At 42.0% G+C, this 26961-nt stretch overlaps 1 protein-coding gene across 15 annotated transcripts in view; it reads left to right on the top strand.

Annotated features, from left to right (window-relative positions):
* LOC135184794 (uncharacterized) overlaps positions 1–26961 on the top strand; it is a 616367-nt gene that overhangs the window by 537007 nt on the left and 52399 nt on the right. For 13 of the 15 annotated variants that reach the window (XM_064160870.1, XM_064160872.1, XM_064160881.1 and 10 more), the window contains one exon: positions 12489–12652. In XM_064160870.1, the coding sequence (XP_064016940.1) occupies positions 12489–12511 (23 nt within the window). In that variant the 3' untranslated portion in view covers positions 12512–12652. Of the gene's footprint in view, positions 1–12488; positions 12653–13388; positions 13571–25694; positions 25712–26961 lie in introns of those variants that run through there. The other 2 variants (XM_064160875.1, XM_064160874.1) reach the window with 2 other exon arrangements.

Below are 26961 nucleotides of genomic sequence, written 5' to 3'. Positions count from 1 at the left end.
TTCCTCACAGAAAGGGTGATTAGGCACTGGAATGGACAGCCCAGGGAGATGGTGGAGTCACCAGTCCTGGAGGTCTTTAAGAAAATATCGGATGTGGCACTTGGTGGCATGGTTTAAGGTTTTTCCCACCAAGGCGTAGCATCAGGAACAAAATTGCTCCACAGACAACCTAGGATAACTCTTTAGCCTACTTATTTTTTCTTTCCTTGTGGTTGTTAATCGTATTATGCTCAAACACAAAACTTGTTCCAAATCCAGTTGGTCAGAAGAGTGTTTGAAAACTGTTCTAAATACAGTCCCCTGTCCTAGATTTCATCGGGAATACTTATATAGTCAAAACTACATGCCAGTTTAAGTGATGGATTGCATTTATTGGCAAATTGTAGCCTTTAAGTCCACCTTCAATTGTGGGTGTTTTCTTTTTCCTTTTCTTTTGTGCAATTAAGTCAGTCTTAGCTGTTGTATCAAAAGCTTCCCTTCTGTATTAAAGAGAATGTCACAGCCATGCATGACAAGTACATTAAAAAACACTAATAAAACAAACAGCAGAATAAAAATATTATAGAAAGATGTGAACCCTAGCTACAAAAAAATGCAAATAATCTACATATAGCCTTTACATGTATGTGCAGTCTGAGGCAATGTTCTCTTTTGAAAGACAAACCTGATTGTAGACTTTGTGGCATAACTGAAGTAAATATTGCCTGGAAAAAATAGTAACGGTCCTTTTTTAGCAGATCCACTTGAGAAACTAAAGGGTAAAAAGAAAAAAGTTAGCAAAGCATCTCAGAAGTGCAGATGTGACAGAACAAAAAAGAAGACTGTGAAGAATTAAAGGAAGGGCTCATTTTGTCACCTCTCTTTCTCACATGTAGAGATGATGTAAAGAAGGCAGTAAAGGCACTCATCTTCTGTTAAACGCTTCTGATGCCTGAGATATGAGTGCCTTGTCTGTGACTTCAGCTTTTCTGGGTGTAAGACAAGTCATAAGCTCTGGGACATAAGTCACTGCATTCTGGGATGAGGTGGGCAACCCCCAAAAATGCCTAAGCTCCTACCCTTAGCAACAGAAGGAATGCCCAACATAGTAAATCAATTTGGAAGGATTAAATAACAATCTGGTCTTTGCACTACGAAAAGTAAGGTCCCATCTGGTATGAGTTTTCTTCTTGTTTACAAATGCCTTAGTTTGAATGAAGAATAGGAGAAAAAAAAAAAAAGCTATTGCTCACTCCCTCAAGCAAATGGAAAACCCAGCTGATGATGGTCCTCCACCACGGGCAGGTCAGCAGGATGTCATTTATAGATGGACACAGATATCTCCCCAGTTTTAGCTTCACATATATACATGCATTTGGCCATGCCTAAGCTTTTCTGGTGGCTCCTTTCAGACGTATCTCATTTCCTTCTGGTGCATCCTGTCACATCAACACAACCTATCACCACATCACCAAATTATATTAAGACAACAGCCACCCAACTGGATGACTTCATTCTTGCTCTACCTTGACCTACTTCAGTCATTGCCGGTGACTCGTGTATAAAACAACTCCCAGGAAATACCTGGAAAAGCCTCATGGTCACATGGCTTGCCTACAGAGTCCAGTGGTGAGCCACAAGAATGATTAGGGGCCTTGAGCATCTCCTCTGTGAAGACAGGCTGAGACACCTGAGGCTATTCAGTCTGGAGAAGAGAAGACTGAGAGATCTTATCTATCTCAATAAATATTTGAGGGATGGGTGTCAAGTGGATGAGGCCAATCTCTTTTTGGTGATCAGCAGCAGTAAGACAAGGAACAGTAGCTACAAAGTGGAAGATAGAAGGTTTCACCTCAACATGAGGAGAAATGTCTTTATGGTGAAGGTGACAGAGCACTGGAGCAGGCTGCCCAGAGAGGTTGTGGAGTATCCTTACCTGGAGACTTTCAACACCCACCTGGATATGTTCCTATTCAAACTACCCTAGGGGATCCTGCCTTGGCAGGGTGGTTGGACTCAATGATCTCTGGAGGTCCCTTCCAATCTCTAGTGTTCTGTGATTCTGTGATATACATTTGGGAACCCCAACTGCAGTGACCAATTGGGCAGCACAAGCTCAAGTTACACAAGGGATTTAAGTCACACACACTGACAGCAAGTTTCAAGGCTTGCTTTTTTGCATGCTGTCTTCACAGGGGTCAAATTTTAAAACACAACCTCCAAGCAAAAAAAAAATGAAGATAAAAATAGATCAATCTAACATCTTTCTTGTTGTAATCAAGGATAAGGAAAGCTGCATGTGTATGCAAGATGAGAAAATATAAATGATTTTATCAATGCTAGCACAGGTTCTCCTGATCCATTTCTGTACCTGTGATGTCAATACATTTACACACACATTTATACACATATAAACTTGAGCAAAATGTGTTCTAGTAAGACAGAGGAGATAATGAATGAGTAGCATCAGTTTCACATTTGGATCTTTATTATTGAAGCCACCGTTGGGAGTAGTTTAAGAGCAGAGGGTCTGATTCTTATTTACACTAATAACATAGCAATGTAAAACAAACTTAAACAAGGGTGTAAATTCCATTTAATCTGCCCAGCCTGATACAAAAGGGATGGTAGTATAAATGAGAAGCTGTCCCAGAAGCTCTCCCTTTGCAAATTGATTAATACATCAATGTTAGCAGCAATCTAGTTATCCTCTAAACAAAAATGACCTTGTGTTGTAATAGAATGGAAGTTTCCTTTAAACTGCTTGACTCGAAGACAAGAGAAAAGAGTACACCACTATTTCCTCTTCTGTTCTGTCCTCACGTATATCAGTTGGTCTCATGACAGGTGTTGCCTTTCTCAATATACCTTCCTTCTCTTCCAGCTCTTCTCAGCAGCACAGCAACAAGAACTTTCCTACCATAACAGAGTTTGTGTTACATTTCCAAAATGCAGCAGGAGAGAAAATGTTAAAATTCATTTTTCCTTCTTCTCTCCCTGTCCTCCTCAGGCTTTTTCCTTTTGCCACTTTTCCCTGCCCTGCTTGTAGCAAGGTTTATTTCTGCTCCAGCAATGCATTTTTGAGGCGTGCAGATCACAGTTGTGTGTTAAATCGTGAACAAAACCAACCTCTTTTTCTCTCCCTCTCTCCCCCTTTCCTGTTGTCTGTCCTTTTAACTTAAACATAGCTTCTAGGTTAATGATTCCTTCTTCTAAAAGGCTGCTATGCCTACCAGATTATACTGTAAAATCTGCCATTCTGTTTATGTTTAAAATACAAGATTAAAGCAGTGGTCATGCTGAGGGAAGTGGTTCTCACACATAACAAGGAATGATCAATCCACATCTGCTGGATCCAGGCTGTTCTAGCAGAGGCTGCTGTTTTGGTGTGCTGCCAGACCCCCAAAGACAGACACGTGAGTTTTGAAACTTACTAGGCATTCTTGCACCAAACACAGCCAGGACCTAAAGTAGGGCTTATCATACACTTCTGTACCTTTGGAAGTTACAGCAGCAGCCTGACTGTCTGCAAATCACAATGAAAGCACTCGAGAAATAAATTATTCATCCCTAATGGGAAGTGAAAAGGTGAAAAAAATTATCATGAGGTAGCCTGTATGGTACCTTTAAAAATATCTGGGGCTAGGAATTTGCAGCTGGTACTGTGGATTTGCTATCCAGGTCATCTGTAGCCAAATTATCCCTGGCACTAATGTTAGTTGTGTGGTTTTTTTAATAGCATCATGCATTAGGATAAAGGCGAATCAGCACCAGTGTTACTATATTCTTTTTGTTACCACAGTGCGACATACCAGACCAAAGAGGTTGATCCATAAAAACTAGTTGGGTGTGTAATGCCAGCCAGATATTAGATTTGAGACTTGTATACACTTGAAAATTTACAAAAATAGCTCTCTTGAAATAATTGCTCTGGAACAGCTATTTGGGCAGAAAGCTGTAGGGATATTTCTCAACCATTTTAGATTAGTTATTTCAGTCAATTTCTAAGTATAGACAAGCCCTCGTGATGTGTCCTGCCAAATGAAGATTGTTCTGTTCAATTAGCTCTCATTAAGGAAGGCAGAGATGGGTAAAAGTAGGTTCTCATTAAGTATAAATTTTCATATTTATTAAGTAAAAATACACAAAGTCAATTTCATTTGGATTTTTTACTCGTTGAGTGAAGCAGGCCTTCTGAAGGTAGCATGAGCCTACTCCATGAATCCATATGATTAAAGTGAAGCCTTGTTTAATGGGCTGCCCAGGGAGGTGGTGGTGTCGTCATCCCTGGAGGTGCCCAAGAAAAGCCTGGCTGAGGCACATAGTGCCATGGTCTGGTTGACTGGATAGGGCTGGGTGCTAGGTTGGACTGGATGATCTTGGAGGTCTCTTCCAACCTGGTTGATTCTATGACTCTGTGATCTCTCAAAGAAGTATTTTAGGGACCCAGGCTGATGGGGACAGTGAGTATCTGAATTACAGTTATGAATCACGTATGAATTTTTTCAAGGAAAGATTGTTGTGGAAATACCTTTTCTGGTTTGTTGTTTGGGTTTTTTTGCTTCCTTCTCAAAATGTCTACCTTGATTTTTAAGCAGGAGAGGAGATTGTTTTAAATAAAAGGCAATACTTTAAGGACACGGAGTGAAAACAGCATACATCAGATGTCAGCTCCCCCATAGAAGTCAGGTTTATCCGTAGAAAGCTGACACATTGTCTAACTGCAGTGTATCAAGCAGCAGTGCAATTAAGTGCTGAGGGAGTAGAGTTTGAGTAGGAAATCCAGACTTTCACCCATTATAGCTATAGGAGTAGAAAATGCTACTCATTCTATATGAGTAGAAAATGCTGCTGTTTGGTCCTTGGTGCAGTCTTTGTCAGCACTGCATGAAGCCACTCTTGCTGCTCATGATGCTTGCCCATGACCCTTCCTGTTCCAGAACAGCTTGTCTTAGAGAAAAAACTTGGTAATTCTTTCTTAAACCCCATGACTAAAGAAATTGCTACACACATATAGATTAAAAACCTGACTGTTTATTATATATTTAGTTCCTAATTGGACATAGATTATTACTCAGGCCAGACAAAACACTTTTAATGCACCAAAGCAGTGCTGGCTATAAAGGGTGAAATAAATGTTTAATATATTCTATATCATCTTCCCAAATTGGTTTCTATTTATCATCCAAGTACCTAATCAATGCAACTACATAGAAAATCCACAGATGTTATAGTCCAGTAATAAGTACATGCAAATTATGTTGTCATATAAGCATACTGGCTCAAAAAGATGTATAATACCTATCAGACTAGTTAGCCATTATCTTAATTATGAAAGGATTATCCCTGTAATGGCAAGACCATAATGTGAGTTCTGAAATATGAGCAATCTCTAGCTATGTTTACCATTAATTCAGACTGCACTTATATTCCCATTTCCTCTTTTCTACTGTTTATTTTTGTTAATGTTTATTTGTCCCTTCCTAAGCGGCAATATGGTACGGCAGCCCATCAAATGCACTGCAAAAGCTCCAAAGAGCTATCCTAAGTATATTAATCCTCCATAAAAATAAATAAGCTATATGAGAGAGAGCATTTCTATAAGGCTTGAGTGTTAGTGCTGGCAGCTGGAGCATGAGGTGGTGAGAATGTGTGTGCCAACTTTGAGATTCATGCATGAAAAAGCTCTTTGTAGTGTGCTTGGGTTTTGTTTTGTTTTGTTTGCTTGCTTTTTTTCTGAGATGGATTTTGTTGGTGGATTTCCTTTTTTCCTACACTCTTAGTAGACTTTTTTTCCCATAATGAAGATATTGCTTTTATCCCTCTTTCTGTGGAAGTCAGAAATGTGCTTCTGAAGCGTGGGCAAGAGGTAGGGGAGTCCAAAAGAGATCAGGTCACAGAAGAAACGTGTTTCACTGTTGGGACTTTGCAAATACAATATAGAAAAAGCAAGAAATATAAGGAGTAAAGCCTCATCTCTTCCTAACATTACATTTGCTATAATGTATTTTCTGAGAGCCGCCCAAGTATAACTATTTATTTTAACTAAAGTAATCAAGATTAATGTCAGCAGTTATGACACACGCTGTTTGCTAAAGAACACATAGAACAATTGCTCAAGGCAAGCTTCATTAAGAAATCAGATAAAATTAGTAAAACTGATTATATTTCAAAACTCAGCAGCGGCAGCAGCTCAAATTGCCATTCAGGAGTCTCCAATTAACACAATTGGTCTTGTTCACAATCAGCTTTGTAATCTCATTAGCCTATTATATTTTAATCATTGGGATAACTGCACAACAAAACTTATTTTAGCACTGCCTGCTGATGGCATACGTGAATGTACAACATACTTTTTATTTCTCCTTTTCACTCTTTCCCTTATTTTTTTTAAAACCCCTTTCCAGAGAACAATGCAGACTCCTTAAAGCATTATCCTGGTTACAGATTATTACCATACACTCCATCAGTGCTAGTGAACACTGACAGCAGGCATCTAATTTGGCATTAATTGGCAGGGGACTAATTGGGTAACTGACATTGCTAGTGAAACTTTGTGGGTATAAGGTGAAGACGGCACAAAGTGTCAGAGAAGAGAGAGAGGGGAGAAAGAGCAAACAAACGCCTGCAGACAGCTCTGTGGACACATGCATATAACTCCTTTGCCTCCTTGGTGTGCTGCCTTGTTTCATAAATGTGTTGCAGAGATATTGGCCCTTGTAAAAACACAAAGTCTTTCTGTCCTTTAGGTACTGGCAGTCTGCAAATACCTACAATACCAGTGTTTCATTGATATTGAGTATTGCCTGCTGCAATGAGATTATGTTCTATTGATGGGAACTGGGGTGTAACATAGCCATCTACAAAAAGCAATAGGTTGCCCTATTTTCAAGCTGAAAATGCTATGTATTTTATGAACTGCCTCTATCTTGCACACCAGGGATGTCTCTGTGGCTAAAGCCATAATAGGATTTTCCTAAATGATACAGAAATACAAATATTCTGACTGAGCACTTTTCTGGGCTTCTCTTATATACCAGCAAGCTTTGATACAGTATTTTGCTTCCATCTTTTTAAGGACATTTTCAATTTCTTATTTCCCTTATGAGTGCTTCCTGTAAAGGTGTCAATAAGGACTAATTGTGTTCTGCTTGGCCAGTCTGCAAATCAAAACAGCAGAGGCAGCAAGCCAATATGCATTCAAATCCCGTTACTTGGTTGCCTCATTCTCAACTGGAAAGATATGGGAAGGCAAATATTCATACAGTTGTATGCTGGGAAATTCTGAGTTGCTCCTGTGATCTCAAAGATATCTACGTGGCTGCTGTTAATTCCCAGACTTCTATTTTAAGAGGGTTACTGCTGGGGGATGTTTCAATGTTGTTTCTTTTATCTTCGGACTAAGAAATGACGTGTCTTAGATCAGAGCAAATGTAAAAGGAAATAGCTCAGCAATAAGAGCAGAGGCTATACAATAATTAAATTAGGAGCTTGCTTCCACAAGCAAGCCAGCAACAGAACATGGTGATTTTACTGTGTCGATGACCTAAGCAAGTGATGGGTGGGATTTAGCTGTGTTGAATATGATACAGTCAAAGAAGTCATTGATTTGATTAATGTTGCTCCTGTTTGGTGACTTGTATATCAGCAGAGCGTTGATTTTCTTCAGTCATGCCAAAGCCTTAGCCACCTAAATTCTGGTTGTAATATTCAGCCTGGAGTTTGGTTGAGAGTGGTTTGTTGTCAGCAGTTACCACTGTGGTTCAAACTGCTTTGATTTCACACTGTCACGAAAGCCATTTTGCTTTCCTGGTTGAAGGAAGGAGCTCTCTGGGGAGGCTGTCTTCCAACACAAATTCCAGAAACACTTTGCCCAGGTGTTTTTACAATTTCACTTTGAAATTTGCATACAGAGAGAACCTTTTTGGGAAGGACCTCCGAAGGGGCCAAGATTACCAGCTCAAACTCTCTGAAAACGATGAGTGCATGCATGCAGGACCACACATTTCCAAGCCCATATGGTTCTCTTCTGACAGGCAGTGGGTGCAGAGGTGATATGCCTGATGTCTCTCTCCACTGTGGCCCATTTGGTACCACACTTAGCTTGGCTACCATAGGGCCACAGGAACTGTAGAGGTGATAATGCTGGACAACTGAAGAGTGACAGCCTTCTTCTCTTGTGCCCATGGGCACTGATCTCTAGACCAATATGCCTAAATATATCCATGCACCTGCTGCCAGCCCCCCTCCCTGTACCTTGGGTGTTCTGCATTATCACATCAATGCACAAGTGGGTTGATGAAGGCTTACTGTAAAGGTTTGCTGAGATGGAAGCTGAGGCCAGCTCATTCCCAGCACCAACTGATGCTATGTTACACAGATATTGCAGAGTGTCCGCCAAAACAAGCTGATGCTGTTTAATGCTATAAGTCATGGTTTCTGATGACTGCTGCCTTATTGGTGCATATTGTGCACCAAGCTTATTTTGCCTGAGTTGCAAAGGTGACCTGTCGGTGAGAGTAAGTGGAATCACGACGGCAGGCAGAAATACACAGGCAGCAGCAGAAAGGGTTGAGGGAGCATAGTTATTGCGTCGTTTAAATGGAGCTGAATTCTGCTTCAGAATCTGGGATTGAGTATTTTGGATCTGTAAAGGAGAGCCTCTGGTGCTGTCACTAAGGCCGATTGTACCCTTACCTTCTCCTCTACTCCTGAGGCTTAACCCTGTTGACTTTGGTGCACTTTGGAGTATGCTGCTTGCCAGCAGCTGCAGTCAGAGTCTGTGTGAGTGTGCTTCCTTACTGCATCTGCAGGCTGTATTGGAAGGAAAGTCAATGAGGTTAAACTGCAACCTCCTTACAGCCACCCATGAGACAAGAAAGCTACTCCTAGGAAGTAGACTAAAGTATTTGAGAACATAGCAGTGCCTCCATACAAACACACACACTGGGCCACTGGAAAACAACAACTACATCATCTTGATGTGAAACACCAGTATGATGTGACATCACCAGTCACTGTGGGGTTAAGAGTCAAAGTGCATTCACTACTTAGGTATTTTATTAAGAAAATATTTGTGGCAATTATGAAAGGCTAGTGCAGCTTTATAAAGACTCCTCAAAACAGTAATTTATGATACTAAGCAAAGAAGTGGCTTTTCCCTTCATGTTCAAGACTAGCCTATTTATCACATTATTCCTTTGCCCTTTACCAAGGTGGCTCACATTTTCATTCCATCCTGTTCTTTGCAGCCCCAGCCAGCCACCTTAAGACTGGGAACACAGTTGGTACCTAAGAGTAAGCTGGCTTTTAAAAGCTGCCCACATCTTGAAAAAATCATCAGGTTTCTCCCTTACAGAGCAGCTTCTTCCCTCAGACCTAGGCTGGTGGGATACAGTGCCACGCATGTTGTTTGCCCTGCATGCCTGGCTCTCTCACTGCTATTGAGCAGTCCATGCTGCTCTTTGTTTCTGCCATTTTCCAGCCTATCCCTACCAGTCTGGGCACACAATGACTCCAGAAGACCATAAGCAACGCAAATTGTAATGATGTGCTTTGGATTTTGCACGGGCGAGCCTCAGTTCAGCTTCACAAGTTCATTGTTAGTCTTTCGGTATGACATCGGCTCCCTCAGCAGCTCAGACAGCAGCAGCAGATGGGCCTGAGAGTTATGTTTCTGAGCGTGCCTGCCCCTCCTTGCTCTTCCTGTCTGTCTGTGAGCTCGCATTTTGTGCTGTAAAATCACACAGCGTGTGTCCCAACGCCACCCCCAGCAGCAACAACTGAAAAACCCTGGGACTAGCGGAAAATGCATCTGTGGGACTGAAAGATACCTCTAGATCCCAGGATCCTGCTTTCCGCAGTCCCAGGTTGCATTCCCTAGTTAAGCACCATCAATATCAATACTTAATGGTATTCTCTAAGCTCAGGCAGTGAAGAAAATAGGGTTGTTATCTATCAAAGCACATTTTAGTTTTTGACAAGTAAAAAGCAGCATGGGGAATGCAGTAAGTCTGAAATGAAAGCCTAAAAGAAAACTCATATAACATCTGGTGTCATTTATCCCCTGTTGGCCTTTCATAGTGTGATATGATGAGCTTGTTCTGATTTAAGATCAGATGATTTGGTTTGAAAGAGGGGAGTGGGGGATGCAGCCAGTCTGGCAGCAAATTGGGATACAAAATCTGCTCAAATAATTGGAAACACGACAGATTTTCCTTAACTGATGCCAGTGGCATCTTAGTTTATCCATCTCTCTCAGCTGAATTTGTTAAGTGCATTATCTTATTGGTTTTAAAGTTTTCATCTCACTTATTTGCAGGGGAAAATGTGAACAAATCAGTCGTGATGGATTGCCTAATTTTCTGGGCTGAATAAACTGGTTTTATAAGACTGTTGATTCCTGGGTTATTAGTTAATAGAAACATTTATCAATTTCTTTACAGAGAAGGGGAAAAAAAATCCCAACTTTGACCAGTGATTGCATTTTAAAACTTTCATTAATGTTTCCACACAATACTTAGTGTTGGACATGAATATGGTAATCACAGATTTAGGGTTGGCTTGAAGCAGATTTCTTTTTTTTTTGTAGTCCTTCCTCCCCTTTCTTCCACAGACATTTAAAAAAAAAAAGTCAAAGCAAAGGGATGTCATTAGATTGGTAATTATATTAAGTGCTCTTTGATCAAGAAAAGGAGCAGAGGAAGAGAAGGATCATTTCCTAGTTAGAAAATGTGATGCCTGTTTCTACTACCAGCTTTCTTTACAGAAACATTTGGCTTGAACCCTGATGGTTTAACAGTCTCAGTATTCATCTTATTATAGTCAAGTGCCAGCTGCATGCTACCTCTGACTTATCTGTGACTTAAGCACATCATTAACATTACCTACTATTGCACGAATCCCTTGAGGTTCTTTAATCCTAAATAAATACATAGCTTTTTTGTGTGGTTCACAGAGGAGCCTCTAAACAAGTTGGTTTGTTGCTAGAGATCCAAGTGATTTAATCTGTGAAATGACTCGACTTTAAATAAAATAATAAATGTTTCACCAGTTAAAGGGAAGGACTGTACAAAGTGTCAGGTCTGAGTCTCATCAAAAGCCATTGTAAAACTCAATGTTTCCAAGCAGATGAAGACTCGGTGTAAACAGAGGGGTGATGTAGCCTGTTGACCACATCAGATGTGACACTACGCATTGCCCCAGATGCCACACACAGAGAATGAAAAAGGTCCTTTTGCCCTCACCCAGGGTGAAGCTGTGCCCATTGCCTACACATTATCGAGCCCTTTGCATAATGGGCCTTAATATAACTAAGAATCTTTGCACATTGATCAAACCAACGTATCATTTAAAAAGACATCAAGTTGGGAGCAAGAATACATCACATGTGGACCGGTGAATAATGAACTCAGGTTCTAAATGAGAGGCAGTAGGTCCATTACATTTTCTTTACACCTCTATTTCCATTTCCATCTCCTTTTTAACATCTCGGATACCTGTGTGCAGCCTTGCTTCCAGAAGTGCAAAAGACACTTCCTTCAGAATAAGAATGAAGGGAGTTAAAAAACTTTTATGCAAGTAGACTTTACTGTGAAATGTTATCTTTTGTTAGTTCAAAGGTTTCTGAAGATATAAATTCTTCACAACTGCCCTGAGGTACTGAGAATGTAAATTGAATACTTTACAATTTGTAGACTGTTCCTGCAGTAATGTGTATCTCCTCTGTGAGTGAGTGTTTAGGGATTTTTCAATTACTGTAGTCTGAAAACTCTTCGAGATTCTTTAGGGCAGAAAAAGGCTTCCTCCTCAAAGTTGAGTCACTGATGTTCAAATTAGCTGCCAAAAGCATTCTAATGATCTGTGTTCCAGATTTTGCTAAACAGGGAGAAAAAATGGCCCATTTCACCAGGGGAAAGAGGAGAGGAAAAAAAAACCTCAAGCCTTTCCTCCCCCACCATAAGTATTCAAGGGTTAGGTGTTTTGCCATGGGTCAAGAGTGAGATGAATTGTTGACAATAAGTACACCTTGTTCGATAGGTCAAGGTCGTTATTAAGGGATTCAAATGAACTCCTTTACATTTCCAGGGCTGTAGCATATGTGTGGCCTCCAGGCTCACAGTGTTTTTTAATAGCTTTTGTGAAGCCGTAAGTTAAATGATAAATTGGTTGATATGTCTTTAAACTCAGTGCATTTCAACATTGTATACAGTGCTCCCCCATTTTTATATACTGTGATCAAATGCATTTTACAGAGCATGGCACAAGTGGTCAGAAGCACCTGCATTGTGCCAGCTGATTATGATTTAACAGTGTTTACTGTAGACTACTCTTGCTACAGTTTATTGCTGCTAAGGTCAATAACTAATACAATTTAACAGCTATTGCATTTCTAATAAGTAAAAGATCCTGGTGTATTTCTAAACAGAACATGCACTGAAACTAGTGCAGTTAAAAACACCCTGGTAGTGGTGGACAACAGAACTCCATAATGTTAATTAACTCCTTAGGACTTCAGGAAGACCATCTGTGACTGGCGACAGAGCTGACCACGTGATTGCTTTGGTCTGAGAGCAGACGGGTGGACTACTGCACCAGGCTGACTCACCTGTGGGATCTTCCCTAAATTCCTGCAACAGTCATCTGCCATCACACCAGTGTAATTAGTCCCTAGGTGAGTTGATGTGATTCTCTTACTAGGATTTGGGTTGCTTTGCTTTTGCAGTTTCTCCACCATGATCTGAAGGTATTTCTGATTCAAAACGTGAGGAATTTCTTGCTTGGCATGAGCTGGTGGAATTCATTGCCATTTTGACATGCTCTGAGAGCTGGAAAGTAAGAAATGAGAGAGAAACTCAGTGGAAAATGATTTGACTCTGGTAGTCTGGGTATGTTCAGCTTGATCTGCTACTCTGGCTTTACACTCGACAAGTATTTTGAGTCTTACATTTTGAGTTTCACATTTCTTTCCCTGCCTCAGAACCAGTTGTTCTCTGGTTGGCACTCTCCATTCCCAAACCTTATCTTCATTCAGATTCCACCTATCACAATTCTTGTAGTCCTTGGAAGAAGAGTTCTACCAAAGATTCATCATTTCCTATCCCATTGCTCTCTATCCACCAGTGTTAGCTTGCTCTACTGCTTGTTCTACCATTTTGATTTTGTGGTCATCCCAGAGACTTTGTAGCCATTTCAATTATGCAAAATTTGTATGCATTTAATATATATATATACATACACACACACACACACCTTCCTCTTTCAAGTTAGTTTGTGAAATAGTAAATGAGACTGATGTGGATAAATTCAGTTTGCAGTTACTCCACCTCTACCAGCAGCTCCTTTCTGCACCCTCAGTGGGATGGTGTGTTTTTGACCATGCTGAATGTGACACCTACCCTTCTCTGCAGATCTGCCCAGGGTCAAAAGCCCTGCAGTGAGCTCTTAGTAGACCATCTGCCCTGGCTTTCAAGTGTGTGATCCAGCAGAGAGGAGATTTGTCTGCATAAGAATTCTTCATGTGGTATAATGAATGCATAATTAAAGTGGATTTTAGTTCAAGGAAATATCAGAAACATAACTTTGACCAGGACTTAAGCATACCAGAAGTCTCTCTGTGATTTTGAAGACAAGAACAAATCACAAATGATAGGCCTTCATTAGCTGATCACTTCTTAACCTCTTGCAATAATTCTCCATTGATAATGTGGCTTTAAAGCAGGGAAAGAAGGACACTGACAATTAGGTTACATGCCACAGTTAAACTCCATGAGACCCAGAAAATAGTCAAGAGAAATTTGGTGAATGCACAGTGGGTGCAAGGGTATTTTCTACACAGATTTCTTTGCAACCCAACTTTTTAACCCTGGGTCTTTGACTCTTCTCTAGCACTATTTAGTTGCACAAATTACCCAGGATAAACTGAGTAACTGGGCCAGATTATGCAGTTTGATGTGTTTATTTCAGGGTGAGTAGTTTCTGGGATCTGTTAATCTTTTCCTGGCTGGATGATGGAGGCACCGACTTTCCCCCTTTCCTGAGCATGTCAGTGTTTATCCTCACTGGTCCATCGCTGGCAAGAATGACATAAGCTGCCATTGGGCCTGTTCCCTGGCAACCACCCCATTTCTTGGCTCTTTCAGCTCCAGCAGAAAGCCAGTCCGAGTCACCCTGTGCATTTCCAGTGTATCAAACAGACATAGGCTCAAGTTAATCTTGTTAGCACAATGAGGCAGTTTTCAAACATTGCAGCAAATCAAATCATCCCTAAGGACCAGAAAGGAGGGAGGAGAGGGTGGTGGTGACGGCAGCAAAGGCTAACCATCCAAGGTGGAATTAGCACGGAGGGTGCCTGGCTGCTACCTGGCCACTGTCAGTGAGCTCCTGCAGCAAGGCACTGCTGAATCCTGCTCTTCACTGTGCTGCCTCCCTCCCTACTGCTCCCCACATCTGCGCCATGCTCAGAGCAAAGGCAGCAATGGGCAGCGACAGCAAGGGAGCTCATCTATCTGCGAGGAAAGAAGCGGCTTTGATGGTTCCCCAGCGGATGTAATTGTGCTCATTACTGCCCATTTACATTTCATCACTCGATTATCGCAAATGCCTCATTACTGTTGATAAGGGTTTGCCGTTGAACTGCTCGCTGACTATTCATTCCCCAGCTTCACTGTCACCAGGCGGACCAGTACGAGACAGGACAGGACTGGGGAGGGCTGAGGGAGAGGCGTGGGGCTGGAGGAGAGACAGGAGGTGAGAAAGGTCTTCTATCAGATTTGATTAAAGGCTGTGATTTAAATCGATATTTAATAAAGTGGCTGCTGCCACATAACGCGTGCAATTCCCCGTGCAGGCAGAGCCACGAATCCGAGGGCCCTGCCGCCTGCTACATAACTCAATTGGGTTTTGTGCACTGGTCTGGCACCTGTGTCCCTGAGCTCCGCGCCTCCGAGGTAATGGGTTTATGAGCCGATGAACAGAGCTGATAGGTTCTAAATGGATTAACTAGGTGTCTGCAGCCTAGTGATGAATACACCAGGAGAAAAAAAGGGAGAGAGAGAGAGAGAAAGGGAAAACAGGAAAAAAATTGTCTGCATAAGCAGAGAGTGATAGAATGTGTTGACAGACAATGGCTGTCACGAGTCCCACAGGGTGAAGCACTGCTCAGCTTCTGTCAGTCAAGTGCTTTCCAGATAACAGGTGAAGATACCAGGCAACTAAGCTTCACAGGTTCCAGGTAACATCACCCTGATGCTGCTCCCACAACTGTTACAAAAGGTTCATGTGGGGCATAACTTGCCACACCTTGTGAGTTCCCCAAAGGTGCTGCATACACCTTTTCAGCTGGTGGATCTGCCTTCCACCATGGCTTTAAGGGCATGCTCGAGCCAAGCTGCATATGTATTTAGATCCCTGGAAATGGGTTATCATCACCATTAGTGTGGTCTCACAGTGGTTCCTCAAGAAGAGCTGGATTTCTGCCGTGCTGAGCCCTGCATGCAGACATCTGCTCTAAGGCAGTCCTTGCACTTAAGTGCTTTTTAAGTGACTAAACCACAAGACAGGATGGTAGGGGTTGGAAGAGACCTCTGGAGATCAGCTGGTCCAACCCGCCCGCTAAGATTTGCCTAGAGGAAGTTGCACAGGAACATGTCCAGGCAAGTTTTGAATCTCTCCAGAGAAAGAGATTCCACAGCCTCTCTGGGAAGCCTGGTCCAGTGCTCTGGCACCCTCACAGGAAAGAAGCTTGTACTTATGTTTAGATGGAACTTCCTCTGTTCTATTTGTGCCTATTGCCCCTTGTCCTCTCACTGAGCACCAGTGGAAAGAGTCTGACCCCATCCTTTTGTCACCTGTCCTTTAGTTATTTATAATCAATGCTAAGATCCCAGCTCAGTCTTCCTCAAGCTAAACAGCTGGAAAGAAGTATTACCATCTTCCCAGGTGGGAACATAGGAACCAACAGATTAAATCATTTCCCCAAGATTCCATATGAGGGATGGAAATTGAACCCAGATCTCTTAAACTCAGATCTAATGCCCTAACTATGAAGTCATCTGTCCTCTCGTGGAAGGGGCTGTGGAGTCTCATAGTCTGTGATTGATCCACAGAATATGTGGTAAGTGGAAAATGAAATCAGAGAGACTTTAATGCTGACCTCCGTTTACTACTATTAAGCTACCAATAGTACAGTGCTAGGCTGGAGAATTTAGTGGAGTTTTATGTCTTTCCTACCATGTTTCATATCAGCTAACAAGATACATGTTCTGTAAGTGCCATAATCTGCCACAGTACTGCAGACAAAAAATAAATGACAAGTGCTGTTAGTATATGCAGACATTACTGAGATAAATGAGCCAGTGTCTGTATCTAATGTTCCAGTTACACAGGAGTTAACCAGACTGAAGTAGGCAGCTGTTCTTTACTATATGTTGCCTTTTCACTAAAAAAAATGAAATATAAAAGTGGCAACTGAACATTTTCATCTGAAGAATACTTCCACAGCACTCATGGGAGTTATATTTTGGATCTTTATCCCACCATTGTTCTTGCTAAGTGAGTCTCCCTAAACAGATTACATTACATATAGTTTTCACCTCTTTCTGAGTTGCTGCAATGAATTATGGAATCCACTGGTTTCCTGTGGGAAATGAAGTCTGAAATATCAGTACCCCAGATATTTCAAAATTGAAATCTCTAGGTTGAGGAGGGAGGGGGTGTAAAAAGGGAACTTTTTGCAAGAAATAGCAAATTTTCATTTTATGTTGAAAAACTGAGTCATATTTAGCCTTCAATATGTGCAACATAGAACAGGGTAGGCACAGCAGATAGCTGGTCGCCGTGTTGTTGCACACAGACCATAACTTAAACCCATTGTCCAATCATGCTAAGCCACGATTTCAAAAGTCTGCTTGGTCAGGATGCCTCCAGGAGAGCAGATTCTCTGAGGAAGGATGCTGAGTATCACCTCTTTCTTTGGGGTATTGCTGAGAACCCACATTTACTGGTTGTATTTTAAATTCTGGCCCCAGTTTTGACTGCTTTTGAGAATAAAAGGAAATAAAGCAGTGATACCACAGAATCTCAGAAAGTTAGGGGCTGAAAGGGACCTTGAAAGATCATCTAATCCAACCCCCCTGCCAGAGCAGTATCATCTATATCAGATCACACAGGAATGCATGCAAGTGGGTCTTGAATATCTCCAGAGAGGACTATTTTTTTTCCTTCTTCCTACAAAACAACTTCTACAACAAAACTGTATGTAGTTAGAGTGGCTGGAATCATTCAGTATTATTCAGACCATCTGGCCAAGCAATATAATGCCACTCTAGCTACAGCAAACTGCACTCAAAAATATCAGGAGAAGGAGCATGTTTTCCTATAAGAAAGCATTTTGGAAAAGGGGAAGAAAGTTACAGACATAAAGGCAAAACTTACCCATCAGTGCATGATCAGGCTCCCCAGGGAGGTTGTGGAGTCTCCTTCTCTGGAGACTTTCAAGACCTGTCTGGACGTGTTCCTCTGTGATCTGTGTTAGATAGTATTGTCCTGCTCTGGCAGGAGGGCTGGACTCGATGATCTCCTTGGGTCCCTTCCAACCCCTGATATCCTGTGAGCCTGTGATCAGAAATTGGTTGGTTCTGTGCATGATAATCATAGAATCATAGAATGGATTAGGTTGGAAGGGACCTTAAGGATCATTCAGTTCCAACCTCCTCCCATAGGCAGGGACACCTCCCACTAGAACCAGCAACAGAACAAGGGGACAGAGTCTCAAGTTGTGCCAGGGGAGGTCTAGGCTGGATGTTAGAAGGAAGTTCTTGACAGAGAGAGTGATTGGCATTGGAATGGGCTGCCCAGGGAGGTGGTGGAGTCACTGTCCCTGGTGGTGTTCAAGAAAAGACTGGATGAGACATTTAGTGCCATGGTCTAGTTGATTGGATAGGGCTGGGTGATAGGTTGGACTGGATGGTCTTAGAGGTCTCTTCCAACCTGTTTGATTCTATGGTTGTATGGTTCTATGAACAGATTGCTCAAGGCCTCATCCAACCTGGCCTTGAACACCTCCAGGGAGGGAGCATCCACAACCTCCATGGGCAACCTGTTCCAGTGTCTCACCCTCACTGGAAAGAACCCCTTCCTAACATCTAGTCTGAATCTCCCCTTTTCCAGTTTAAACCCATTACCCCTTGTCCTGTCAAGACCTTGTCAATAGTCCCTCCCCAGCCTTCCTGTAGGCCTCCTTTAGATACTGGAAGGCCACTATAAGGTCTCCTCAAAGCCTTCTCTTCTCCAGGCTGAAGAGCCCCAACTCTTGTAGTCTGTCCTCATAGCAGAGCTGCTCCAGCTCTTCTCTGGACTTGCTGCAACAGTTTGATGTCCTTCTTATGCTGGGGGCTCCAGAACTGCACACAGTACTCCTATGCAAACAATCTCCTTCTCTCTGATTGTAACACTTATGTGACACAGAATTTGTGAGGGATTAAATTCCCAAATTTATTTTGCATAATCCAGCCAGATCTCAGACATACCTGGACACAAATGTTCTGAGTTCTTCAGTCTCTAAATGATGCTTGTGACCATTAAAGTCACAACATATTGTGGAATATATGGAACATTGCTTTTAATTTTGGGCTCCCCAGTTCAGGAGGGACAGGGATCTACTTCAAAGAGTCCAATGGAGGGCTGTGAAGATGATTAAGAGGCTGGAGCACTGCCCTTTGAGGAGAGGCTGAGTGGGCTGGGGCTTTTTGATCTGGTGAAGAGAAGACTTAGAGGGGATCTAAGCAAGGTTTATAAATATGTGAGGGCTGAGTGTCAAGAGGGAGGGGACAAACTCTTCTCATTTGCGTCCTGTGATAGGACAAGGGGCAATGGGTATGAACTACAGCACAGGAAGTTCCACCTCAATGTAAGGAGGAAATTTATTGTAAGGGTCATGGAGCACTGGAACAGGCTCCCCAGAGAGGTTGTGGAGTCTGATTCTCCAGAGGCTTTGAAGACCTGTCTGGATGTGTTCCTGTGTGACCTGTGCTAGATGATATGGTCCTGGCAGGGGGGTTGGACTCAATGATTTCTAGAGGTCCCTTCTAACATCCTGTGAACAAATGCCATGACTATACTTCTGTAAGTCTGCAGATGTCCTGATTGTATATCTGAGAGTGTCTATCAAATGAACAGCCATTATTAACAGCTGATGCATTTTACCACATCTACACTTGCTACATGTTTCTTCCTGTTGCTTAGGCCATTGCTATGAAAACAGATTAGGTTATAGAATCTCTGATTAGTGCTTTGAAATTTTGTCTCTGAGATTGATAATATAAAAACCTGACTGAAAACTTTTTATATTGATAATATAAAAACTTTTTATATTGATAATATAAAAACTACTGAAAACAAAAGTGAGACACATCAGAAGGAAAAACTGCTTTAATTTGAAAATATTAGTGTGAAAAAGATCCAATGCACCATTGGTGGACTTCACCGTGGAGGGATGTAATGTGCCAGAGTGCACAGTATGGCTGGGGAGCAAAGTCAGCAGGCAAGGATAAAAGTGAGGTTAATCAACCACTTAGAGTTCTCATCAGGTAAAGACTTGATTCTGAAAGAAAGAATCAAAAGAATCATAGAATCGGTGAGGTTGGAAGAGACCTCCAAGATCATGCAGTCCTATCACCCAGCCCTGTCCAATCAACTAGACCATGGCACTAAGTGCCTCATCCAGTCTTTGCTTGAACATCTCCAGGGATGGCAACTCCATCCCTTCCCTGGGCAGCCCATTCCAATGCGAAATCACTCTCTCTGGCAAGAACTTCCTCCTAACATCCAGCCTAAACCTCTCCTTGCACAACTCGAGTCTGTGTCCCCTTGTTCTGTTGCTGGTTGCCACAACACTACTGCTTTTGTTTAGACTTTGCTGAGACAAGATGGCATGAACATTGATAATTTTTCATGGAAATTTTCAATTCTGGTCAATAATTCTTCTCTTGAGATGTCATTTAAATTTGTAGCTAGGTCATTTGTTCCAGCCTTTAAAATATGACTGTTGCAAACACTTCTGACATTCTCAGTGTGAGGTCCAGTGTGCAGATAGAGTTGGAAAGATTTACACACTCAGGTCAATATACTTAGCATGGGAAGAAAGAAAATACATCTTCTTCTACTTGGCTAATCAGGAAATGATGAAGTAAAACCTTACCCAAACCCTAAGAAGTGTATCTTTCTATTTCCTGGTGCAATGTGGAAAACACACAAAACTGCGTTCCTAATATTTTCACGTGGGAATGATTCATTCTATTAAAAACATCAATTAAATATTCCCATCCTTCTTCCTGTCTTACTCCCAGAATAAAGAGACCATTCTAGGAGAAGAGTAGTTACCTCCTGGCATCGTGAGTTGTGCACATCCACCTGTTCCGTGGAAATGCTAGACCATTGAGTTGTGCAAAATGGTGACTCAGAATCAGTGAGGTGGCCTTGAGATGGCCTCTGCCAATCCATCTCTGATGCTTTTGTCATGGTTTGAGATCTCTAATCACACATCACTTTGTCTTTTGAAGGGCATAATATTTGTCCCCTGGTAAATGGAGATGCAGTCAGAAATAATTGCTCTGGGTTAACCAGGAGGTAACACACCAAAATGTGTCCCTTGATTAACCTTAACAGAAATTTCTCCATCTGCTTTCTGACCTCTGTGAAGGCAAAAGGGTCCTTGGTCACCCTCCTACCATGATGCCTTCATCTCAGGCTTACAAAGTTCCCCCAGGTGCCTTAGCCAGCACTTGGTTCATCTTGCTCATCCGCTCCTGCAAGAAGCATTGAAGCCTTAGTCTCTGCAGACCAAGGAAGGTGATTGTACTCCTCTAGTTGGCTCTGGTGAGAACTCACCTGCAGTATGGTGTCCAGTTCTGGAGCCCTCAGCACAGGAAAGACATGGAACTGTTGGAGGAAGCCCCAGAAATTATCAGAGTGCTGTAGCACCTCTGCAGTGAAGAAAGGCTAAGAGAGTTGAAGCTGTTCAGTCTGAAGAAGAAAAAGCTCTGGGAAGACCTTCTTGCAGCCTTTCAGTTCTTGAAGGGGACAAGCAGAAAGATGAGGACAGTCTTTCTGATAAGGGCTGTTGTGACAGGACAAGGGGTGTTGATTTGAAAATAAAGGAGGGGAGATTTAGACTAGATACAGCTGAGGGTAGCAAAATACTGCCATAGGTTGCCCAGAGAGATGACAGGAGCTCCACCCCTGCAAACATTCTAGTTCAGGATGGACAGGATTCTGAAGAACTTGATCCAGTTGAAGATGTCCCTTCTTATTGCAGGGGGGTTGGATTAGGTGACTCTTTAAGGTCCTCTTCACCCCAAACCATTCTATGTTTTTATGATGCTGTGTCCCTTCTGATATCACCCCACATATACATGTGTGCCCAACATGCAATTTTATCCCATAGAGAAATCCCAAGAACTTCCTACAGAATGGGTGAGGGTGCTGTGCACATGCAACTCTTACTGCAGAAGAGCAATGTGGGTGTCCAGCTCCCTCTGGATCCTTGCCATGGGGTCAAATCATAGGAAGGATTTAGTCATACCTCAGCTGAGAAATATTTTGCAGATGCAGCTCAGTGAAGGCATCTGAACCAAGGAAGGTAATTAAACCAGGACAGAAACAAGATCCATTCATTACCTAAAGAAGATTTGACCAATTGAGCCTCTTTGTTTGCATCAGCTAAACATTTGTGCATGGAAATCCAATGGTTAGAATAAATACTGAGTGCCCACTTGGTAGTACTCATGAAATGCATTTCCTTGTTTAGATTTTTTCCAAATCTGCATCCCCAAACTTTAAGCATATGTGCAATCAGCTTCGAATTTTCCAAACAAAAATAGATCAAGAAAAGGGTGAAAAATAGCATCTGCTCCTCAGTTAATCAAACCACCCAGGAAGATTGTCCATAAACACTGCAACAACCAGGTCCTCGTGCTGCTCCTTATTCCTTACATGCTGCATTGAGTAGTGGCTGTTAACTGAAAGCAGATAATTGGAGATTGCTAAAAAATTAATTTCAGCCCTGACACAGCTATCCCAGGTTCTGCTGTAGAGTGTCATACAGCTCAATCATCCAATTAAGACAATTTGGATGGCAGCTGAAGGCTCCTGAAAATCATTGAAGTCACAGCCAGCTACTGTAGGTGAGGTGAGAATGGGACTTCTTTACACCAGCTGAGAACCTGACTCAGGAGTAGTTGTTATCTCCTTTTCCCCCATAACCCCACCTCATCTGCACAGAGACAAGGCTGGGGCCTCTCTAGGGAAGCCTGGTTAAGAAAGCATAGCAGATAAGTGACTGGGAAAAGAAGAGAGAAAAAAGAATAGCAAGGAACATTTTTTTAATGTGAAGATGCAAGAAGGGAAAGAAGTGATTCAAATGTGAGAGTAGAATCTTCTGGAGAGAACCTGGTGAGGCAAGTGGAGCTGGAAGTACAGGTAAGAGGGGATCAGGAGGGTGAAAGCATTTGACTTTGCATTCATTTCTCACCACCCAACTCTGGTTTAGTTGGCAATAAATAGAATTGCTTTTTCCTTAAGTTGAGTGTTTTACCCATCATAGGTGAGTGATCTTTACCTCAACCTCATGAGCTTTTCCATCTTCTTTTCAACTTTCTGTCCTGTTGAGGAGGGGGAGGGGGAGAGCAGGTGGTTGAGTGTCTCGTCAAGACATGTCAATAGAAGGAAGGGTGAAGAAAAAGGATGATATAAGGGCTAGCTCTTCTATTCATCACAATCTCATGCTAACAACAGCCACTGTAGTAACTGTTGAGTTTTGGTGGTTTGCTCCTTATTTTACTCATGATAAGGCTCTCTCATGGTCTCATAAAATCACATAATGGTAGGAGTTGGAAGGGACCTTTGGCCAGCTTCCCAGCTAAAGCCAGGGTCACCTAAAGCAGCTTGTACAGGATTGCATCCAGGCAGGTTTTGAATCCCTCCAGAGTAGCTATTCAAAATACTTAGCAGTCTTGAGTGGTCCTTCTGGCAGGCATGCTGTTGTGGTGTAACTAGGTAGTGGGAGAGGATTAGTCCTGTCTTACACTGGAAAGAGTCAATGTGAGTAGAATGGAAAATGGCTGAGGTAAGGCTGATGTGTGTTTCTCCAGTATGATTGTCACTGGATCTGCTAGTCAGAAGAAACCTGTGCCAGTAAGGAAACAGTGACAGAAAGAGCCAAGAACTGCTGACTGGGGAAGTAAGGAGCTGCTATCATTTCTTGTACTCAGGATATCTGGTGCCAGTTGTGTTGCAAGAGCTCTGAATCTGATTATGTGATCATTGCCAAGTGCATGGGAGTGCCACTGTGTCCCTACACAATCCCATTTCCCCCAGCTCACAATGTGCCATTCTGTGCTCTTTGTATGTGGGCTGCAAGGGGAGTTTGTGCCTAAACAAGATGTTTCAGAGGTGAACTGTCAAGTCACGTTTTCCTTAAGTTACAACATGCTGCAACACATTGCTAGAAGAATTTTTAACACACCCCCACACACACACTATTAATGCCATGCCACCTCCTTACTCTAACCCAGGCTTAAAGCAGCAACAAAAATGTAGAGAGAAATTACTTCAGATTTATTTACAGAGACTCATTTGTGTTGAACTAGCAGTTTCCTATTGTGTCAGCAATTCTCTACTGCATTTATTTGTTGCTGTGACATTAGGCAAGAGTACAATCCTATTAAACCTGTACATTACATTTCACAGAATTGTAAGCCTCTTCTGCCTCACAGAATGAGGAGAAATACAAATTCTTGCTGCTGAAATGCCTGATACAGCAGGAATAAAAATACAGACATTGTTATGGTAGAGGATTGATTTTTTTTTTCCTCTTGAATTGTGGTTGTTATTATTCTAAACATGTGCTTTATAATAACTTTATGCCTGAAATAAAACCCACTGGTTTTCCTTATTCATCTGGGTGATAAGGAAGACACTGAGACTACTGTTGTTGAAGAATTGGAGAGGAAAGTTATAACTCTGCTTTCTTCAGCTGGCATCATCAGGCTTAGCAAGGAGTTTCTTTGGTGTGAGTTTACTCACTGTTTTGCAGCTAGAGCATTGATACAGGGTTTTGAAAAGCATTTGTTTAAAATGACAATTCTTTCTAAATGCAAGACATGCAAGGTCTTCTGAGTGACTCGGGTGGTTGCAGAGGAGGTGATGGCTCCAAGATTTCCCATGTGCTCAGGGCCAGATTGCAGTCACTGAGCCTGCAAAAAAATCCTGACCAGGGATGCTCCTCAGGTAGTCAAAAGGCACTTTGAACGTTTTGAAAGGTACCTGAGAATGGTTTGATTTTCTTCATAGGCATCTCATTTTTGAAGTAACAATGCAGATCCCTTGAAAATTCCACACAGGTGAATGTCTGCACAGCACAGACAAATTTGCTTCTCTTATTTTTTATGGCTACTTTAGGCATAGGCAATATATCGTGAGTTGAAAACCACTGGTGGAACAGGTATTTAGTCTCACCACATTTTACCTTAGTAAGAGTAGAGATAAAGAAAAAATAGCATTACTTTGTGTGAATTCCTTCCAAAAAGGGAGAGGATGTGGAACTAGCTACCACTAGCTTGTGGTCTCTACCATTGTGGTGGCAGTGAATGACATCAGGGCCCATATATGTAGCTTTTGCTCTGCTAGCTCCATTAATTATCTTAATTAATATGACAGATGCACTGAAAATGATAAAGAAATGAGAACACAGCCCTCGCTGGAGACAAAGGGCTGTACTCCTGCTTCAGACTCAGGGTGGGAACCTAGCTGCTTCAAGTTTGTTTCTTCTGTGTGCTGCAGCCTTTGGTGTCACCTTGTGCAAATTCTTTTCTCTGTACATCTGTTTTATTTCTCATAAGAAGAGGAAAATACCTTCTTCCCTTGGAAAAACTTTAGTAAGAGTGGAGTGTGTAAGGCACTTACTATTACATGTCATCAATATCACTTAATAGCTGGGCTGAAAAGCCTATCTGCAAATATTCTAAGGCCTGATTGTAGAGCCTGTTCAAATAGAATCAATGAATTGTTTTGGTTGAAAGATACTTTTCAGATCATCAAATCCAGCTGTAACCCAGCACTGCCAGGTCACCACTAAACCACATCCTTCAGACTCACATCTACACATTTGTTAAATCCCCTTAGGGATGGCAATTCCATCACTTCCCTAGGCAACCTGTTCCAGGGGTTGACAAATGTTTTGCTGAAGAAATCTTTCTTAATGTCCAATCTAAACAGAATCACAGAACTTTACAGGTTGGAAGGGACCTTCAGAGATTGAGTCCAACCACCCTGCCAAGACAGGATCCCCTAGGGTAGTGCACACAGGAGCGCATCCAGGTGGGTTTTGGAAGTCTCCAGAGAAGGAGACTCCACAATCTCTCTGAGCAGCCTGTTCCACTGCTCCATCATCCTCCCTCTAAAGAAGTTTCTCCTCCCATTGAGGTGAAACCTTCTGTGTTCCAGTTTGTAGCCATTGCTCCTTGTGTTATTGCTGCTGACCACCAAAAAGAGATTGGCCCCATCCACTTGACACCCACCTCTCAGATATTTGTATAAATTGATGAGATCTTCTCTCAGTCTTCTCCAGACTACATAGCCTGTGGGCTCTCAGTCTCTCTCCATAGGGGAGATGCAGTATTATCAAGGTCAGAAGGTATATTTTTGACTACTTTTTGCAGGGTAAGACAGACAAGGCAGAGGTTCCAGAGCCGAGCGGGAGGTTGGAAAGTGCTTCACTTCCAAGCATGTCTTTAAGAAGTGAGCCATGGTTGCATGTGCACAGCATGAGACACTTGAAAGATGACAGATACCCCAAGATGCTGAGCACTTGATACCTTCAGCTTTGACTATTCCAGGCTGGACAAGAAACTTTGAGCTAGAAAAGTACTCAGAGTTTCTACTCATGTTTCAAAGGATAAAATACATAATCTGTATTGTCTGGTTTCATAATTCATGATATACATGGCATGGTATCCCCAGTTCCTTACATAATAATCCTGGGTTTTATCTCTTGAAGAAGGATGTATTTAACAACAGGCACCATTGCAGGATTCATGTTGGTCTTAAAAATATTTCCTAGTATTTTCTGCCACTCACTTTCCTTGATTTTGATTATTTCTACTTTTTAAAGTAAGTGAGGCTATAGATATATGTATTTTGCATTGCAGTATTCTACCACAGATATCACAGGATCATAGGATGTTAGGAATTGGAAAAGACCTTTGGAGATCTTCAGGTCCAAACCCTCTGCCAGAGCAGGATCATAGAATCTAGGAATTAAGATGTCAGGTAGTGCAGGATTAGGGGGAATGGAGCAAAGCTGGAGGTGGGTAGGTTCAGCCTAGACATGAGGAGGAAGTTCTTCACCATGAGAGTTGGTGAGAGCCTGGAATGGGTTGCCCAGGGAGGTGGTTGAGGTCCTGTCCCTGGAGGTGCTTAAGGCCAGGCTGGATGAGACTCTGGCCAGCCTGATCTAAGGTAGGGTATCCCTGCCCATAGCAGAAGGGCTGAAACTAGATGATCCTTGTGGTCCCTTCCAACCCTGACTGATTCTATGATATAGAATAACTAATTCAATATTGTTTTAAATGTTCTGCAGAATCACTTAGCTGAGAGGTAAATAATCCAGGACTCAGGGAAGACACAAAGCATCTTGCAGTAGAGCAGTATAATCAAGCCACTCAATATATGTGAATGTTAACGAGTGTTTTGTTTCCATTGCTTAAAGAACAGCAGCTGAGTTTGAGCTTTATAAAATAAAAGTATGTCCTCTTAGCTGTTGGGGTTTGGTTTGGGTTTTTTTAAGTATAAAATAATCTATTGAAAAGAAAGGCTACCATTAAATAAAATCTGAGAATGCTATTTGCTCATTAATATGTATTGGTCATCTGTAAAAGATTAGCTTTTGCTATGATATTTTTTGTGCAACAGCACTTGAGATCCGGC

The sequence above is a fragment of the Pogoniulus pusillus genome, chromosome 21, assembly GCF_015220805.1.
Source record: "Pogoniulus pusillus isolate bPogPus1 chromosome 21, bPogPus1.pri, whole genome shotgun sequence".
Lineage (NCBI taxonomy): Eukaryota > Metazoa > Chordata > Aves > Piciformes > Lybiidae > Pogoniulus > Pogoniulus pusillus.
Note: the sequence above shows the minus strand (reverse complement) of the source record. Positions and strands in the feature narration are given on the sequence as shown.